Here is a 19,113-nt window from a genome sequence, read left to right as displayed (position 1 = left end):
GAAGGCTGCACTGGACTCAGCATGGTTATCAATACCTGTCGACTACTCCAGACAGACAGCTTATGGAATCCATTGAACATAGGATATCTGCTGTCATAAAAGCAAAAAGTGGTCATAATTCAATGGCCACACAGTGTATGAAAAAGCAGATGAAAAACAACCACCTTCACAATAGCTCTCAGCACTGAAGCTACCCAAAATTGCACATACACAGAGAGAGATATATATATAAATGAACTGTCAGTGTGGTTCCAGAGTTAAGCGGCCACATCGGATGCTCTTTTAACATTTCTCCCTTGAATTACCTCATAGAACTGTATCATTGCATGTTGACAAGGCTCTGTTTCAGTTTCGTTTTAAGTCCCACTTTCTGTGAAGCACAGAAAGGCTAATCGGAACTGGACCTACAATTTAAAGTGCGATCAGAACCACTATGTGCCTCCACCGGGTATCGAACCCAAAATACCTTGATTACAAATCGCCGACGTTACCACTACGCCATCAGGGAGTCCCGACAAGGCTCTCTCTGCCAGTAGCGAAATACTATTTTCGTTAAGCTGAACAAGGATGTTTGTTTAAGCTATAATGAAAAAGGATGGTGTCTATTACTAAAAGAGCTCCTATCGAATGATATTCAAAAACTCTTTTTTTACGGTCACATTTCGACTTCACAACATTACGCCGAGAATAATCACGCACATACTAAGGTTAGCAGGATAAAATGATACCTAAAGGAGGTAACCGCAATAAAACTAATTTAACACATTCTGTTTTAATACTGTATTATAGAACTATTCTTGTTTTCATTGTAGGTGGAGAATTAGTAATATCACATCACAGGCTTGAAAACTATGAATGGTCCTTTGCAGACAGCAAAACTCCAGAATTACATCAACACAATTCAAGTGAAAGAAGCTGCATGTCGTTCTGAAACTCATGAACGTGAATCAAATAGAGAGAAATTGCTGGCTTCGCAGAGTCTAAGGATTTTTACATCGTGGAAAGCATGTTGGGAAAATCTGGCCTCCTTGGTGAAGGTTGCGAGGTTCCTTGTCGTCATTACGTGCAGCGTAGCGTTCTGTTTCCAGGTATGTTATTTTATATTCGGTCAACACATGATTATTTTTAATTTCACTTGCATAATGTGATACGCCTTGTCTATTTTGGTGATATGTAATATGTTATTTGTTTTCTGTTAATTTCACAGAAATCTGTTTGATTTATATGTTAGTTTCAATGTTGTTGTTTGTGTTGATTTAAATTTATAATTTTTGCTGTATATTTGTTACACGCAATATCGGAAGCGGAAGTCATTTCCGGTTTGTGGGCATTTGTAGAACTGTCCAATCTTTTATTGATTCGGTTGCGGGGACAACAGGGAAAAAAAAGAGAAAAAGTTAAGTTGAGTTGCGGAAGAGGACGTCTATTTTGTGAAAAACGCTGTTTTAAAGGAAAAGCAGTAACTTGATTCAAAAGTGAGTGTGTTGGTGAATATTGTTATTAATTTGCAGTGATTGTTTAAAGTTAAAATGTTTCAATGAATTTGTAAAATAGCAAGAAACTATTTCTTTTTTCAAATCGTTACGTCCTGAGAATGCTCAGTGTAGCATAACATTAAGGAGAGTCTCATAACTCCGCCGCACAGGGATATTGGGTAGCTACCGTGACGTAGTGATCCGTGATCCAGTGGCGAACACCAGAAAGGAACGTCACAGGTAAATTTGGCGCTCAACGTGAAGGCATCGATGATGTAAAAGGATAAATAGTAACTGTAATATCGTGTGAAAAAACGTGTGTTTTGTGCCGTGTGAAGTCATGAGGAAATTGTCGAGCGTTACAACGTCTGATAACACATAGATGTAAGTCATGTGATTGATTTTGCAGAGATATGAAGGTATGAGTAGGAGAATTTTGAGAAGCCAGAGCAAGAAGAAAATGGATAAATTGAGTTGTTGTGATGATAAAGATAAGCCCTTGGACGAAATATTTCAGTGCAGGAAATGCGAGGCGTATTTCCATTTAGGGTGTGCAAATTTGCCAATATCCAGAGAATTTCTTCCTGATGGTGACTTAGTTTGTAAAAATTGCAAATCGAATAGTGCTACTTTAAATATGGATGTACTTTGTGGCTGGTTAAGGAGAATTGAAGAAGGAAGGAAAGAAGATCAGAATGAAATGATAGAGGTTTGAGAAAATTGAAGAAGGAAGGCTAGAAGATAAGAATGAATTGAGGAAGATCATTGAAGAAGGAAGGAAAGAAGATCAGAATGAAATGATAAAGAGGTTTGAGAAAATGGAAGAAGGAAGGCTAGAAGATAAAAATGAATTGAGGAAGATCATTGAAGAAGGAAGGAAAGAAGATCAGAATGAAATGATAAAGAGGTTTGAGAAAATGGAAGAAGGAAGGCTAGAAGATAAGAATGAATTGAGGAAGATGATAGAAGAAGGACGGAAAGAGGATAAAAAGGAACTGATGAAGATTATTGAAGACGGAAGAAACGAAACTAAAGTAGCTTTCAGGAACTTAGAGGAGGTATTTAGGAATGATAAGGAGGAAATGATGACGAGAATGAAAGCAGACCGAGAAGAATTGATGAAGAAGATTGAGGATGAGCGGAAAGATGATAAAAATGAAATGATGAAAGTAATAGAAGACAGAAGACAAGAAAACAAAGAAGAATTGGATGCTGTGCGATGTGATTTGTTAAAACAAATTGATGAAGGGAGAGATGCTCTAAATAAGATAGAAGAAGTCTGGGAAGTAGACAGACGAAAAGTAATGAATGAATTGGACACCGTAAGGACAAGGATAGAATCCGTCGTGGATCAGCAAAGTACTTCAAGGAATTTGTGTATGCAGGACAGTGAGAAGATGAATAAAGAAATTAACCAGAAGTTCTATTTTATGGAGGAATTCCTTTTAGGGAAGTTGGAGAGATTACATTTAGAATCTGTGCAAGGAAATCCAGGAATGACTGCTGGAAATACTGACAGATCTATGGAAAATGTTCGATAGGTGAGAGATGATAATGACCCTTTGTTTTCCGGTATATCCTCAACAGAATCTGTATCTTCTGCTGAATTGTTGACTAAAAGGAACCGTAAGAGGAGGAGACGTATCCAAAGTACAAAAGGGATATCCAGAGAAGATATTGATAAATCTCCTGATGTTTCTCACAGTCCATCTCACACTGGACATTTTTTAAGAATGTCGTATATTAACTCTCTGAGCAAATTTACCGGAGAAATAAATTCCATATCAGCGGAGCGATATTTGGAAGAACTGAAAACGTCCATGGACATAATGAGAATGCCTATGCATTACAGATTAAAGTTGCTTCCTTCTGTAATGAAAGGGAAAGCTAAAGCCTGGTTTATTGCCAACGAGAGAAGGTGGAAGTCTTTTGAACAGTTTTGTGCCGCGTTTAAAAAACAGTATGCCTCTGCTGAAGCGAAGCAGAGAGAGATCCAGATTTTAAGAAACAGAAGATATTCCACATCCTCAGGTCTTTCTATGGAGGATTATTGTTGGGACATCTACGGGTCATACTGTAACTTGGTCGAACGTGTGGACCAAACAGAAGTGTTAAGTTTAATTATTCATCAGCTCCCATACAGAATAGCAGCTAGTATTAACAAGGGATCCTCGAAACATTGACCAGTTGACCAACTTCTTGGGGAAGTACGAAGCCTCAGAACAGATAGATGTGTGGAGAGGCGACGGAAACAAAGCAGAAGAAAGGAGACCTAACCAACCTCGAGTTCGCAGAGTACAGATGACAACTTCTACTAATAATCCTGGAGGATCCCACAGCGCAGAGAGCGGAAATGGGAAGGAACCACTCACCAGAGAAGGACAGCGATTCCCGGGTGGAAGGTGGAAGAATAGAAACTGGACAAGTAACAGACTTTATAGAAGGACTACGCCGTACACAAATAGTTGGAGAGGAGATCAAAGAGCTCCAGAACGAAAAGAGTGTGCAATACAGACGGAAGAGCTATCTTCCAGTAATCTTAGAGTTACTGCGTCGCCATGGGAAATTAACTGCACTGAAGTTCTGGGTTTAGCCCAGCGCCCGTTGTAAGCGGTACTCTTACGCTTGCAATGAAGGGCATGCAAGTACAAGTAAGCGACGAAAGTGAAGACCCATTCCTAACAGAACATCCGTTAGAAGTATTGTACTTGAATATCGAAGCCACTCCTCTAAATTATTTAAAAATTAGAAAGACGATAATGGAAGAAGATAGGGATAATGCGAAGAAACCTGAAATTTCAGTCGACGTATTAGGATTCCAAATAAAATGTACTCTGGACACGGGTAGCGAATGTATCCTTATGAATTATAATATTTGGCTTCAAGTACGAGAGCGATTACCAGGTCTTAAATTGCAGAAGTGTCCAGGCGTAATATTAAAAGATTTTGCTGGAAAAGAAAGATCACGGATAGCTGGTTGTAGGCGAATAAATTTTGAAATTGGCGGTTTTATATTTGAAGATTTGGTATATGTGGTCAAGTGCTTAGAAGCTGACTTATTATTTGGTTATCCTTTCCTTCGAAGATACAAAGCCACTCTGGATGCAGGCGCAGAAAAATTGTATCTGATCAATGGCGGACACACAGTAGAGCAACATTTACTTCCTAACGCTGGAGATTCAGAGAAGGGCGAGTCGCGGGAGAAGACAGTCTTAATACAGTGTACGAAAGCGGAGGAAGAAGCTAACGCTGATGAGTGGACTGCAACAGAATCAGACATAAGAGATAAAGCCTTTGCTTCAGATGTTTTGAGAGTTGAGGAAAAGGAGCAGCTATTTAATTTATTGTTGAAATATAGAAGAATATTCGCCGACAAGCCAGGATTATCTAGGAATTCTATCTGTGAAATAGATCTAACCAGTGAAGAACCTGTTTACTCCAATCCTTATCCTGTTCCGTTGTCCAAGAGGAAAAAGTTGGAAGGAGAATTATTGAAGTGGCAAGAGAAGAAAGAAATGTTTGATCTATGGAGAAAAAGAAGGAAGAAGAAAACAGTTCAGAAAACAAAAATAAACCGCTTGTAAAACACTCTATCAAATAAGCTTGCACGTGAAGATATGAAGTATGTGTTATCAAATTTATATGAAAATCTTTCTTTTGTTTGCATTGTGAAGGTTGAAAAATATATTCCATCATAGAAAATAAACGTTGAGAGTCCTGCACATTCTTTGAAGAAAATGGATAAAGAAGAGTTTACAAAGCCATATAATTATTCAGATAATGCTTGGCTTGTATACATGATTTGGATACAACTTGAATTTCATTTCCTGTAATGATTATTATTAAATCGAAAGAGGGCTGACGTTAGGTATAATTCACAGAAGAATTAGAAGTTCACAATGTTGATAATTTAGTTCCAGGAGACCAATCTGAGAATGAATGGTGAAGTCTAAGGGAAAGGACAAGCATAGTTGAAAATGATAAAGGTCCAATAGGGAACAAATGTATAATTTTATGTGAGACTTCAATGTCAATAATTAAGTTTAAGCCCAGAACAATTTCAGAAGTTAAATGTTTGGAAATACAAATGTTTAGGAAATGTATAGTTGTATGAAGAACAAGCTGTTAATGTTAAGAAGCTCTTAGAAGATGTGGAAAGGATGGTGAAAGAAAGAAAATAAGTTCCACACAAAGCAAGAGAACAGATAGTTTGAAGATTTGTTTTTATGATTAAAAAATGTAGGATCATATGAATTTTCTTAGAGCGAGTTTGCATGAAGAGTGAAGAGTTCTGAAGTAAGCTCGAAGAAGGTTATTCTATAAAGAAAATTTCCTTCATATACATTGCGTCAGTTTTCTTTGTTTGTATGGGAGGAGAACTTGATACGCCTTGTCTATTTTGGTGATATGTAATATGTTATTTGTTTTCTGTTAATTTCACAGAAATCTGTTTGATTTATATGTTAGTTTCAATGTTGTTGTTTGTGTTGATTTAAATTTATAATTTTTGCTGTATATTTGTTACACGCAATATCGGAAGCGGAAGTCATTTCCGGTTTGTGGGCATTTGTAGAACTGTCCAATCTTTTATTGATTCGGTTGCGGGGACAACAGGGAAAAAAAAGAGAAAAAGTTAAGTTGAGTTGCGGAAGAGGACGTCTATTTTGTGAAAAACGCTGTTTTAAAGGAAAAGCAGTAACTTGATTCAAAAGTGAGTGTGTTGGTGAATATTGTTATTAATTTGCAGTGATTGTTTAAAGTTAAAATGTTTCAATGAATTTGTAAAATAGCAAGAAACTATTTCTTTTTTCAAATCGTTACGTCCTGAGAATGCTCAGTGTAGCATAACATTAAGGAGAGTCTCATAACTCCGCCGCACAGGGAGATTGGGTAGCTACCGTGACGTAGTGATCCGTGATCCAGTGGCGAACACCAGAAAGGAACGTCACAAATGTTCCATCAATTAACAGTGTCTGTCTTCAGACACCACTTGAACAATATATTGTTAAAAAAAATGAGTTGTGTGAACATGTAACCATAACTTCCCACTGTGTAGATTTCATTCATGGTAATACAGTTTCTTTATTTTGATCCATCTATTTTTTATTCAACCTTTAAATTAGGGAGGGTGTTTTGCCGCACCCTGTATAAACTGACTACTCTGGAATGAAGCTAGCCACTGCAAAGAGTAAATGAAAATGAATAAGTACTGACATTGAAGAAGATCCCAGATATGCCTTGGTAACATAATTGATGGTTAATAAAACAAAATGCTCGTGTTTCAGTTCTTGCAGTGCCTTCAGAAGTACAAGAACCCTCCAGTCTCCACGCACACTAGCGTTGTGTTCAACGACTCCATCTGGTATCCGGCTCTCACCGTGTGCCGAGAGATTGGTTACATACGGGACGTGGTCGAGGTGAGAGGAGTTTGATTCTATCAGAAGAGTGTACAAACAAAGCGTTTCTGTTTTTGAAGTAGGAATAATGAGTGCATCCTGCAGCTTTTTTGATTGGATATGTATGCTGCCATGCCATGCAGTGGCACAGAAACGAGGGAGCACAGGAGTAGGCCTACATTGTACAGTCGTGGAAAGAAGTAATTCCACCATAAGACTACCGGTAATAAGGCTATATGGGGGAATTATTTTTTTTTCCATGACTGACCAGAACTTTTGAGAAGGGATGCAGAACCCATCTCAATCCTTTGACCCGTATACCGCCTCAATTAATTTGAAAATGCAAGTAGTTGCTGTTCAAAAAATCTTGTTTATAGTAGTACCTAATCGCGAAAGGTTTTCTTTTTTCTCTATTTCCCTTAGCTCCGTATCTAAAATAATCAAAAGAACCGGGAGCCTAATTGTGGTACTAATTACTTCACTTCATCTGTGCTCTTGGAAACCTTTATAAGAAGTTAAAACTATTTAAAATGAGTGCGGAACCATAGAACCAAATTCATAGTTTACCTGATAAAAACACTATTTTCAAAATAGCCATAAAATTCAAAATTATTTTGTGAATATTGCTTTTACCAGTACAAGGTTATGCAAATTCTATTTTAAAAATTGAGAGCTCTGAGCCCTGTTTTAAAATGGAATTACCCTGTGTTTATATAGATGTGTGTGTGGGGGGGGGTGTGAGATTGTGTGTGTGTGTGTTCACCCATACTCCCATAGGGTCCATACACATACACACACACACAAAGTTATGAAACTCTGCTAACTCAATATCTTGAATTCGAATTCCAGGTAGGTATGTAATTTTTATAGGATTAGTTTTATATATATTTCTTGAATGGTTATTAATTGTAGTGGTTATTATATAGAGGGGGATTATAATATAAATCGGTTTATTATATTAGTTTTATTTTTGTCCGGTCTATAATGTTTTTAATTATTTCTCCTAATGTTATTATTATTATCTTAGGTTGAGATGGTTTAGGACTGGTCCCTTATTGTTTAGCAATTTATTATCAGAATGTTCGTTCTTACTCTGTGGGGATGTTAACTGTTTTATCAAATCGAATTGAGGATGTGTTTATTTTATTATCTATTGCTTGAATATGAAATTATGGTAGCTGGAATTATATTTATTATTTATGATTAATTTCTGATTTTGATATAATATTAATTACTAGATTTATTATTGTTGCTGCAATAAAAAAGTGCACAAATTCCATTTTCAGTTTGGTTACCTGCAGCAATAGCAGCTTCAACTCCAGTCCTCTCGCCTTCAGCATTAATTTCGTCCATTTCAATAGTTGCAATCAGGTGCAGAAGTGGAAACCCTACGTAAAATACACACAAGATTCTTCTGTTATGGAGCGCGACTCTTTCGACGAATCCCATTATCATTAATCAATTTCATAACAGATTGTGGCGGGATCTCCGCCCCAAGGGGTTAACTGCTCGCCTAGAAGTTTGCCAAAATAATTACCCCCCCCCTAAAAAGAACCTTGTATTTTTAGTGTATATTAACGCGGATAGGCAATTGTCAATCAAGGCAACTTGTGATGGGGACGTAGAGTAGAACCATAGTTCGTTCCTATAAGGAAATGGTACCTTTTCGTTCAATAAAATGATTGATTGTAAAAGTGTAATTCGTTAACAACTCTCTAATTAATTCTCTTTCTGAGGCTCACAACCTAACCTTTAAGACGAACACGCTGAGCAACTGGAAGAGGTTTCCGTGGAAGCAAACAACGCTGGAGGAGTTCTGGAACAGGGCAACATATCCCTTCGAGAGCGTTGTCCTGCAAGCGTCATTGGCTGGGAAACGCAAAGGGAGTAAGTGTTTGGCGCCAATGGGCTTCGCTGGCATAATTCGGCTTTGCTTCTGGCACAGTCTATAAACGACTTTCTTCTTGTTCTTCAATGCTATGCAAATTCCCGTCGCATAGGATTCTATTAAATATCATGGTCCAGAGGCGTCTCGTGAACGCATGCCGTGCATGCTGCGCATGCGTCAATTGTGGGAAAAAGGACAGCTTGCTCTGCGACGACATTCATGAGCATTTCTACATTCTAATTTCTTCATATAGGAGAAGTATTTATTTTACACGAGAGCGCTGAACTAAGCTTATATTACATTTCTTGGATCTGAAGTGAAAGAAAGTAATAAATCTTTTCCCACAATTGATGCATGCGTCACTTCAGATCCAAGAAATGTAATACGTATAAGCTTAGTTCAGCGCTCTCGTGTAAAATAAATACTTCTCCTATATGAAGAAATTAGAATGTAGAAATGCTCATGAATGTCGTTGCAGAGCAAGCTGTCCTATTTCCCCACAATTGACGCATGCGTTCACGAGACACCTCTGTGGTAAACGACTTCTATGTCGATATTTGTATTCCAAGCGTACGTTACAACAACATAATTGAATTGATTGATTTGCTTTACTTTACTTTGCTTCTTGTGCCACTTTTGGCTAATTTGCGAAGATGGGGATGACTGATGATATGATGTAATTGATGAATGGACACTCGCAAACATCTATACCCAGGGTAGGATTCAAACCCGGGACCCTTGACGTCGTAGCACTGTGTAATAACCACGGGGACCGGCTGCCATAATTGAATTACACTAAAATTCTAATTATAATAATTATACAAAATATATAAAGATTTTGCGAGTGTATAGTTTATTGTAGCAAATTTACCTACGAAGAAAAAGAAAAGAAAAATCCTGAAGACAAATTATGGAGATTCGATATTTACACTTTAAAAATAGGATTGTCATTGAATCTTGAATTATGTTAAATTTATCCACCAGAGTAGGGAAGGGAGTACGTGTGCAAAAGTAATAAGTGGTTGCCAGACGTCCTTTTTTTCACGATATAGGTCGTACACTTTGGTCTTAATCCCCAGCGTCCAAGAGTAGTCTGGAAATTTTTAACTTAAGAATTTCATTACGAATTCATAATTTTTGGCAAAGGGTCCCGGGTTCGATTCCCGGTGGAGGCACATAGTGGTTCGGATTCCAGTCCCGATTAGCCTTACTGTGCATAAAGTGGACTTAAAGCACTAAATCAATCAATCAATCATTATTTTTGGACTGAAAATTTTATGTTTGCATGGACTCATCGAAATGTGGGATCCGAACCACTGTGCAGTGTGCATCCAAGAAGATCTTACGCTTACCCAAGATTTGATAGGTGACAGCGGTGCTACTGCCACCGGGGACATCTTGAGAATGTTTCAATTTCATATCATTTGCATCGAATGTTATTGTGCCCTACATTTTGGAAGAGTGTATCCTGCTCTTGCCTTATTATGAGCTGACTTTTACGCAATTATCAATTTCTCTGAAACTGTAAAGTCTAGACGCATGAAACAAGAATCATTGTAATTAGCACTTTTGGAGTAGAATTCAAGTTTTTAATTTCCGTAAATCTCTTCTTTAAATGATATAATTTAGTCTAAAATTACGCGTCATATTTGTTACTTATCAAAGTATTCATATGAAAAGAAGGAATTGATTCTCAGAGTTCGAACTTTACATTTTGGATCACGTCGTCGCCTTCTAATAAAGAGATTCCGGGTTCGATACCCGGTGAAGGCACATAGTGGTTCGGATCCCACTTTAATCTGTAGGTCCAGTCCCGATTAGCCTATGCGTGCCTAAAGTGGAGTTAAACTCAACACTCATTTCTGGTCATGTTTAGTTCCTCTATCTCAGATGAGCTTACTCCATGGTAGTAAGTCCCATCAAAAATATACACACTGAGACTTAACTGAGAGGGAAGCTACTGCATTGACACAATGCATGGAAATATGGTTAAAACATTAGCTTTTTTAAAGATTAATATAAGGTCTTCATTCTAAGTAGGTTATATTTTATCTCATATTTGTTTACCATTTTGTTATTATGTTACCGAAAAACCCAATTGTTCTTGCACTTACACAGAAGTTTTCAAATGGTCCTCGGTGATACAGTAAGATCACAGATAAATGTATTGTAGTACATACTACAGAGTGGTCCAAATGTCTTGTCACCCACTTAAGTTTCAGTGAAGTTGTGTATTTACATTTTCCCCTCCATTTCACGAAAATGATGGTGCTCGTACTGACATTGTGGATGCGTAAACATTCGTCCTGGTGACAGTGAATCCATCAAATGTGTCTGTTTTTTAGAATACCTTATGCTGTGTTGGATTATTGTGTCATTACATTGTTATGTAGGGGGTGACAAGACATTTGGACCACCCTGTATAATAGTTTTTTCTGTGGTAAGATTAACCTTAATAACACAAAGGAAAAATGTTGAATTTTATATTTAGTGCTATAACACCGATAACACAGTAAGTTCTTGGTATTACATGATATGAAACCTATAAATATACACAAATGAGTGGAATACGATTAATATTATGTAATTATTGTAAAAGCTTTGCAAGCGAAAATTCACTTAGCGCTTTGATGGAAACATGGCTGCCATTTCTAAACCAGACGTGATAAAAATAAAATATCAGTTTTTAAACTAAAGATGTGCAAGTGCCGAGCGATAAAATTGGACCACTTCGTATGGATGCTTTTTCTTTTGCAGGCATACGCCAGAAAACTTGGTACAACTTTGAATACGGAAGATGCGTCACGTTCAAGCCCCTATACGCTGTCTCCTCGCTCAGCATCCAAGGATACCTTCTGAAGTTCAAAGAAACCGGCCGTCACTGGGAGTACAACAGGCGGAACAACATCTCCAGCAGATGGGTCGTCTTCATACACGAGGCGGAGGAGGATCTGGCGGGTGAGTCTAGGGATGGTAACGAGACAGAGGCTCGGTGCAACGTGGTTGCATACATTAAAGCTAAATTTCATTTTCCGAGGGTTCGCAAGGAAAGGTCAAACAGAAAAACGTTATTGAGGAAAGTTGATTGCCTTAATGACCTCTGAGTACCATAGGCGTCCACATTGGGGCAAGGAGGTGCAGTCCTCTCCCCCACCGCAGTTTTTTCAATATCAAATATGAGTTTAAATTAAGTGATGTTGCCTTATGTTGAGCAAAATCTTGTCGCACAGGTATGTGTCTGAATTTTTTTTTAAGTCCACTTTATATACAGATAGACTAATCGGGACTGCGCCAACAGGCCAAGTTTGTGTCAGTGATATAGTGAAGCTGTTTAAAACTCTTGTATCAACTCCTCCCCGATGGCGCAGTGGTAGCGTAGTCGCCTTGTTATCAAGGGGCCCCGGGTTCGATTCCCGGCGGAGGCAGATAGTGGTTCGGACCCCACCTTAAAAACTGTAGGTCCAGTCCAGATTAGACTTACTGTGCATAAAGTGGACTTAAAACAAATTTAGGCAATCCACCTCTGCATAAAACATTACTTTTTTTGTCTTCTAGAAAATAGTTTGTTTCCGTGGAACGTCCCTTATCTCACAGTCAGCACTGAGGAGGAAGTGACTGCCCAGCTGAGGCTCACGGAGGTTGTGAAGCTCCCCCATCCCTCCAGGCCATGCGAGCCAGATGGCAGCTACAGCAGGATGAAGGTAAGATGTTCCAACACAGAGCGTAATACGTAGAAGTCTTCATCAACTCGCTTGCGCTTGAAATCGAAAGATTCTTTTTTTTTTTCAAGGCTGAGGAAGACCCTGATAAAGGGTTGAAACGTAACATTGTTAAGTGTTTTATACTGAAAAATAGACTGCCTTAGTCCACAGCATATGTAGTGTTTTTCTGTCATATAAACAAGGCTTACTTCTTCTTCTTTTTTCTGACTATCAACTGTTAGTCGATTTTAGTCATCTTTCTGAGTTTTTTGCAAAATATATTTACTTTACTATGCACTTATTTTTCACAAGAAAGAAAAACAAAAAAACAACATATAGCTATATACTGTTTGTTAGATCGTCAAATTACATCATCTTGCATATCCATAAAGAAGCCATATAGTGGGAGGAATGTGATCCGTGAACAGGGCAGTTAGAGATGTAGGGAATGGAACTCCATGGCGACGCAAACCATTATATAATTTATCTCGTTCTCTGTCGAAATTAGGACATTGTAAAAAGAGATGTGTGGCATCTTGATTAACTTCTCCACTATGTGCAGGCTTGTTTTGTTGTAATATGTAATCGTGCTAAATGATCATTTCCCACCCTTGTGTACTATTTCAATTTATGAAGCGTTTTATGAAGCGATTTATTCTGTATGTCTTCCCAGTTCACGCATACTCCTCGTAGGTGATTTTAACTTGCCGGAAGTAACAGGTTCTAATTATGATTTCAGCAAAGGCTCGCAAAAATCTAAAACTCTCTCCAACTTTATGTCTTACTACAATTTAAGTAGTGTAAACAATGTGTTAAACACCAACAACAAAACACTAGACTTAGTTCTGACTAACATCCAAAACGTGTCGGTCTGTAAAGAAACTGAAACGTTAGTACCGGAGGATGAACATCACCCCCAACTTAGCATCGAATTCTTTGTTTCGAAACATGTTAAAGCAAATAAAGAGAAAACAATTAGCATGCGTAATTTCCAAAAAGCAAACTTTGAAGTAACGTACCGTGAAATTGCTACCATCAACTGGGAAGAAATATCCAATCAAAAGAATGTAAATGACGCGCTTGATATCTTTTACGAAAATCTTGATAAAGTTTTCGAAGTCACCGTCCCGTACAGAAAGAAATCCATAACATCACGATATCCTAGTTGGTTCACCAGTGGCATAATTAAAAACATTAAAAGCAAATCCCACCACCATAAGAAATGGAAACGTGGAATTGGTAATACCAACTTTCATCGTGCACAGTTTGAAACTCTCCGCAAAATAACCAAAAGGCAAATTGGAAAAGCTTACAGGAATTACATATCAGAAACAGAAAATTATATAAAACTCGATTTTAGAGACTTTTGGTCCTTCGTCCAAAATAAAGGGAGGAAAAATACGTCCATGCCCCTCAAATACAATGACACTACACTAGACGATGACGAGGCAATTGCGAACGCCTTCGTCCAGCATTTCCTTCCCACCTATAAGAGCACGCCCGCGAATTACGACTGCAATTTAATCGAAGACCACGAAAAGATAGACGTAGGTGAAGCATTTGTACTAAACGCAGTCAGTATTGAAGATGTTGAAAAGGCAATAAAAAAGTTAAAACCAAAGAAATCCTGTGGCCCTGACGGCATTCCGCCCTACGTGTTAAAAGGTTGTGCTAGCTTATTAGCCCTACCCTTAATGAAAATATTCAATCTTTCCCTAGCCACGTCTGTATTTCCCAGGAAATGGAAAACATCTACAGTGCGTCCCGTACCCAAAAATAGTGGCACCGGTAACATTGAAGAGCATAGGCCCATATCTTTATTGTCTGCGCCCGAAAAAGTTTTCGAAAATATTATTTATCAAAGATTGTTGTCACACATATCCCCAGTAATATCTCCAAACCAACACGGCTTCGTCCCGGGTAGATCCACTGTTACGAACCTATCCCTCCTAAGCCATTTCGTTGCAACTAATCTAGAAGAAAGAAAGCAAGTAGATGTCATCTATACAGATATATCCAAAGCCTTCGATAGAGTAAACCACGATATTTTGTTGAGTAAACTCTCGTGTTACGACCTCTCCAAACCAGCACTAAATTTCTTTGCTTCTTATCTAAAAGACCGTAAGCAGAACGTATCTTATAATAAAATTTTAACAGAAGAGTTCGCAGTTTTCTCAGGAGTCCCCCAGGGTTCGAATCTCGGACCTCTGTTGTTTTTAATTCTAATCAATGACTTACCAAAGTACCTGTGTGACTCATTCAGACTCTTATACGCGGATGACTTAAAATTCGGTAGGACTATTTGTAATATTGATGACTGCAAATCGTTACAAAATGAAATCAATACAGTAAGAAAATGGTGCAGAATAAATTATCTTAATCTGAACGTAGAAAAATTCTGCACGATGACACTTGCGCAACTGAAAGCAAATTGAATTCAATTACAAAATAAATAACACAAACATTAAAAGGGTTAACGAGATGAGAGATCTAGGAGTTACATTTGATTCAAAACTTACATTTGCAACACATGTTGAAAGGGTCGTAAATGAGGCACACAGGAACCTAGGGTACGCAATTAGAATGAGTAAAGAGTTTATGAACAAAGAAATAATGAAAATAATATTTAACGCTTTAGTCCGAAGCAAAGTAGAATATGCAGCAGAAATATGGGCTCCTCAGGACAAAAAGTACACGCATAAAATAGAAATGCTACAGTCTAAATTCGTAAGGTACGCTACTTATAAAGAAACAGTCATATATCCCCGATACGAATCATACACTTCCCTCTGTAAACACCACAACCTGCCTTCTCTCAGCAAAAGAAGGAAGATGCAATTGCTCTGTTTCTTATACAAAATCATGAACAATAATATTCAAGTGCAACATCTTCTAGAACAAATACACATACGTGTTCCTATCTCCAAGACACGATTCAAAGGGGGCCTCTTTTACTGTAGTAACAGAAGATCGAACATCATAAATAAATCACCTATCAGGAGAATGTGTGAACTGTACAACAGATGTTCCGAAAGGGAACCAAAATTAGACATATTTCACATGCCTATTGGGACATTCAAAAATGTTATTCAAGGAATGGAAGAATAAATGTCAACAATGTAAAGATGAACGCAGTATTTGTAAATATATATTTCTTTCGTAGTTTATACTCAATTACATATATGTACGTACTTTCTAGTGTGTCAATTATTTACAGGTCATTTATTACACACATAATTAATATATTTCTTTAATGTAAATAACTTCTATCCTTGATTTATCCTTGTTTATTTTATTTCCATATTTTATGTAATTTATAATATATTATATCAGTATCTTATATATATTGTACATGGTGGTAAAGATCTGAAATACTGAGTGTAAAGATACATAAGAAATGTAGAGCACTGTAATTGGGCATTCGCCTGTTGTGTTCAGTAATAAATAAATAAATAAATAAACATGACCTGTACGTAGACGTATTATAAAATTAATAACTGATCTTGGAAAATTATATGAGTAGTACCAAGGTTTATTTTGTGAATGTTCTGCAAACCATTTATATGTATTGCCCGCGGGTTGAAATTGTTCCATACATCAAGGCTTAACCGTGTTATCAAGGGGTACATTGTAAACTCTCAATTTTTTGAAGGTGATACATTGACCCATAAACTTTCATTACCAATTATACCCCTTGCACTCCTTCAAATAATTTTACAAACCCAAGAGGTTGGCGTTAAAAGAAGTGAACAAAACTAATATAATTTATTATTTACATTGTCTCCTTATCCAAAAGAAATTCTAGCTACTAAAGTTGTTCTACTTAATCCTGGTACTGGCTAGGTTGGTTGATTTCTAACTTATCTTGGAAAACTGAAAAGCTTTAAAAATGGTTTTAAATGAGAGCAAGTCAATGGGAAAAGATCAACTTTAGTTGAGGTTGTGAGGTTACAAGTTGCTATCACTTTGTGTGTGTGTGTGTGTGTGTGTGTATGGGTGGGGGGTACACCTTTCTAAACAAGTTGTCGATTGAAATATGTGATATTAATCTGATTTAGAAGACTATACTACTTATTTTTATTCCTCGAATAGTTAAATATTTTTCAGCAGTAACATCTAATTTATCCCTAATGCATATGTAGGCAAAAATAATATTTACTTATAGTTTTTTGTTCTGGTTTTCTGGAAGGAGAGGTAAAGGTACGGACTGGTCGACTGGGGCCATCTGATCGCGCCCGCCTTAGCGTCATAAGTGAAAGATGTCCTGGTTCGATGGACTCCCCTATGGCGTACTTGTAACATCGTCGCCTTGTAATCAAAGGGTCCCGGGTTCGATACTTGGTGGAGGCACATTGCAGGGTGGTTAAGATCATACTTTAAACTGTAGGTCCAGTCCCGGTTAGCCTATTTGTGCATAAAGTGGACTTGAATCAACAATTCAATTCAATGCTCTGGTGCGATTCCCAGGGAGTACGCCTCTCTTTATACCTAAAGTGGGTGTAAAACAGTCTCTTGTCCTATAATGTCCCATCCTTCTTTTCTTTGCCTTCCAGTGCATTGACTCTTGCGGTTGGAAGAACCTCACCTCGGCGGTCACTTGCCGCGCACCCTGGAAACCAGACTTGCCCCTTCCGCACTGCGACAACGCCAAAGACTTCGTGAAACTCCTGCAGGTCTACATGGACTTCAAAGATTACACGCAGAACTGCACCTGCTTGAGTGCTTGCACCATGAAGCTGTTCTCCGTGGCGGTGATGGATCGCACCAAGAGCTCTGGCACCCTGAAATCGATTCTCACCTTGGTCTACGACTCCCACCTCAATCAGCGCTTGCTGGAAAGGTGGTCGTACGACGGGTCGCAGTTCCTGGCCGACATCGGAGGATCTCTGGGCTTCTTTCTAGGAATATCCATCATCAATTCGGTGGCATATCTAGAGGCTTTGGTGGTGCTTTTTCGAACGGCCGCTAGGAGGAAATAATAGCCTGCACCAGCTGTAATGTGAAAGCTATAGTTTTCTATCACTGTACGAAAAGTCACTTTTTAAAAGTAATTGGATTACAGTTAGAATTACTTGGATCGAAAAGTAACTGAGTTAAGTTACTTTTACAGTTCCTTTCTTCTGGAAACTTTCAAGTAAAAATTACACACAATCAATGATCATTAATTGTAATGAAATGAATATATGACTTGCATGTATTTTTACTTATGTTTGTGTACATAATACGACTCTTCATATTATATAAGATGAAAATAATGTGTATTATTACAACAGATAAAATATGAGAGTAATAAAATGAATAATCATTCAAGCAAACGTGACTTTGTTTGCATTTTTTTTTTTTTACATTTTGTTGTAATAATACATATATATGCATACCTTAAACATTTTCTCTTATTAAACAAAGTCATGCTTCTAGCTTGACCACCACATTCCAAATGAATGCAGCAATTCAACCAAAACATCTAAGTCTACGCGGGCAATTACAAATGATGAATTGCAATAAAGCGTGGATGTTCTAAATTTAGCATACAACGAAGCCTAGCTTCCTAACCTTAGGAGATTCCACAAAATTACTTTCACTTCAGCATTCATAGAAGACAAAGAGTTGGAAATACAATTGCCGAATGGAGCTCTTCTCCCACCCCCCCATGTTACAAATTTTCAAAATAACAATTTGAGTGTTGTGAAGTGAGTGTTGACAACGTTACTTCTTTTGCAAAAAAGTAACTCGGTTACAGCTACAGCTAGCCAGGGTGCGAAATCATTTAAGACTGGTGGGTGGGGAGAAATATACAAACCCCCTCCCCCAAACATACATATAAATTAGACGATATATACATATTTATAATGTTATTAAAAGTAAAAATTAATTACTAAATTAAAAATATATTAATATTATTATTATTAATTTACACAAAGAAAATAATTTGTTACTTTTACATATAGCTATCAGATATTATAACGTAGCAAACTAATTCCCTTACTAACTGGTTAAAGATGTTAATAAATTATGAAATACTAGTTGAAGTGGTTTTATTATGTTAAGTTGTTATTTAGCTTTTGCTTTATGTTAATATAAATCAATTAGATTTCATAGTTGTTATTGTTTTCCATTCTTGTTTTACTTTTATTGTGCGTATTGATGTATACTGCTGGACAAAAAAAAACCGGACACCTTAATATTTGACATCTGAATTGCAATTACTTATGAATTACGCTCTCAGTTAATTATGAACAATTGAATATTCATTATTGAACATTTTCCATAGTTTCTCCGTTTGTTATTTATCTATTTATTTATTTATTTACTCGTATTTACTTATTTGGAACACCTAGTAGGCTCAAAATCAATTTCGTACAATTTTGTTTTAATTTATTGATTTTCAATTCCTGTTGATGTTATTTTGTTTAATGTCTAGAGAGCCATGAATTTTGGTTCATAGTAACCATAGCAACAGATACTATTGACATTGTCATTGCTGGTGTTTTTCTTGCAAGTGTATTGTAAGTTTGCTAGCTTGAAAATGAGACGTGAAGAGGTAGTAAAAGCAGCAGCTCTTCGCGATGATGGCCGTAGTGTGCACTATATTGCTAGGGTGCTAAATGGTGAAGCTCTCAGACGGTAGATGTGACTGGTTCCTATGGTAGAAG

The 19,113-nt window shown here is 37.3% G+C and overlaps 1 protein-coding gene across 1 annotated transcript; it reads left to right on the top strand.

The window, feature by feature from the left end:
• The first annotated feature begins 851 nt into the window (after positions 1 to 851).
• LOC145998416 (acid-sensing ion channel 1B-like) lies at positions 852 to 17,734 on the top strand. The gene is made up of 6 exons (XM_083134824.1): positions 852 to 1,088; positions 6,761 to 6,892; positions 8,608 to 8,758; positions 11,517 to 11,717; positions 12,315 to 12,460; positions 17,014 to 17,734. The coding sequence occupies exons 1-6, from the start codon at positions 852 to 854 to the stop codon at positions 17,437 to 17,439; spliced, it is 1,293 nt and encodes a 430-aa protein (XP_082990950.1). The 3' UTR covers positions 17,440 to 17,734.
• The last annotated feature ends 1,379 nt before the right edge of the window (positions 17,735 to 19,113 follow it).

The sequence above is a fragment of the Lepisma saccharinum genome, chromosome 14 (genome assembly GCF_977018435.1).
Source record: "Lepisma saccharinum chromosome 14, izLepSacc3.1, whole genome shotgun sequence".
In the NCBI taxonomy this organism is placed as follows: Eukaryota; Metazoa; Arthropoda; class Insecta; order Zygentoma; family Lepismatidae; genus Lepisma; species Lepisma saccharinum.
This window is presented reverse-complemented; position numbering and strand designations above follow the sequence as displayed.

What these genes read in the sequence shown, in the direction of transcription:
- LOC145998416 (XM_083134824.1), top strand. Translation starts at nt 852, where the DNA reads ATGAATGGTCCTTTGCAGACAGCAAAACTCCAGAATTACATCAACACA. An exon ending in ACATACGGGACGTGGTCGAG is followed by an intron (nt 6,893 to 8,607) that starts GTGAGAGGAGTT and finishes TCTCTTTCTGAG; the next exon opens with GCTCACAACCTAACCTTTAA. An exon ending in GGCTGGGAAACGCAAAGGGA is followed by an intron (nt 8,759 to 11,516) that starts GTAAGTGTTTGG and finishes TTTCTTTTGCAG; the next exon opens with GCATACGCCAGAAAACTTGG.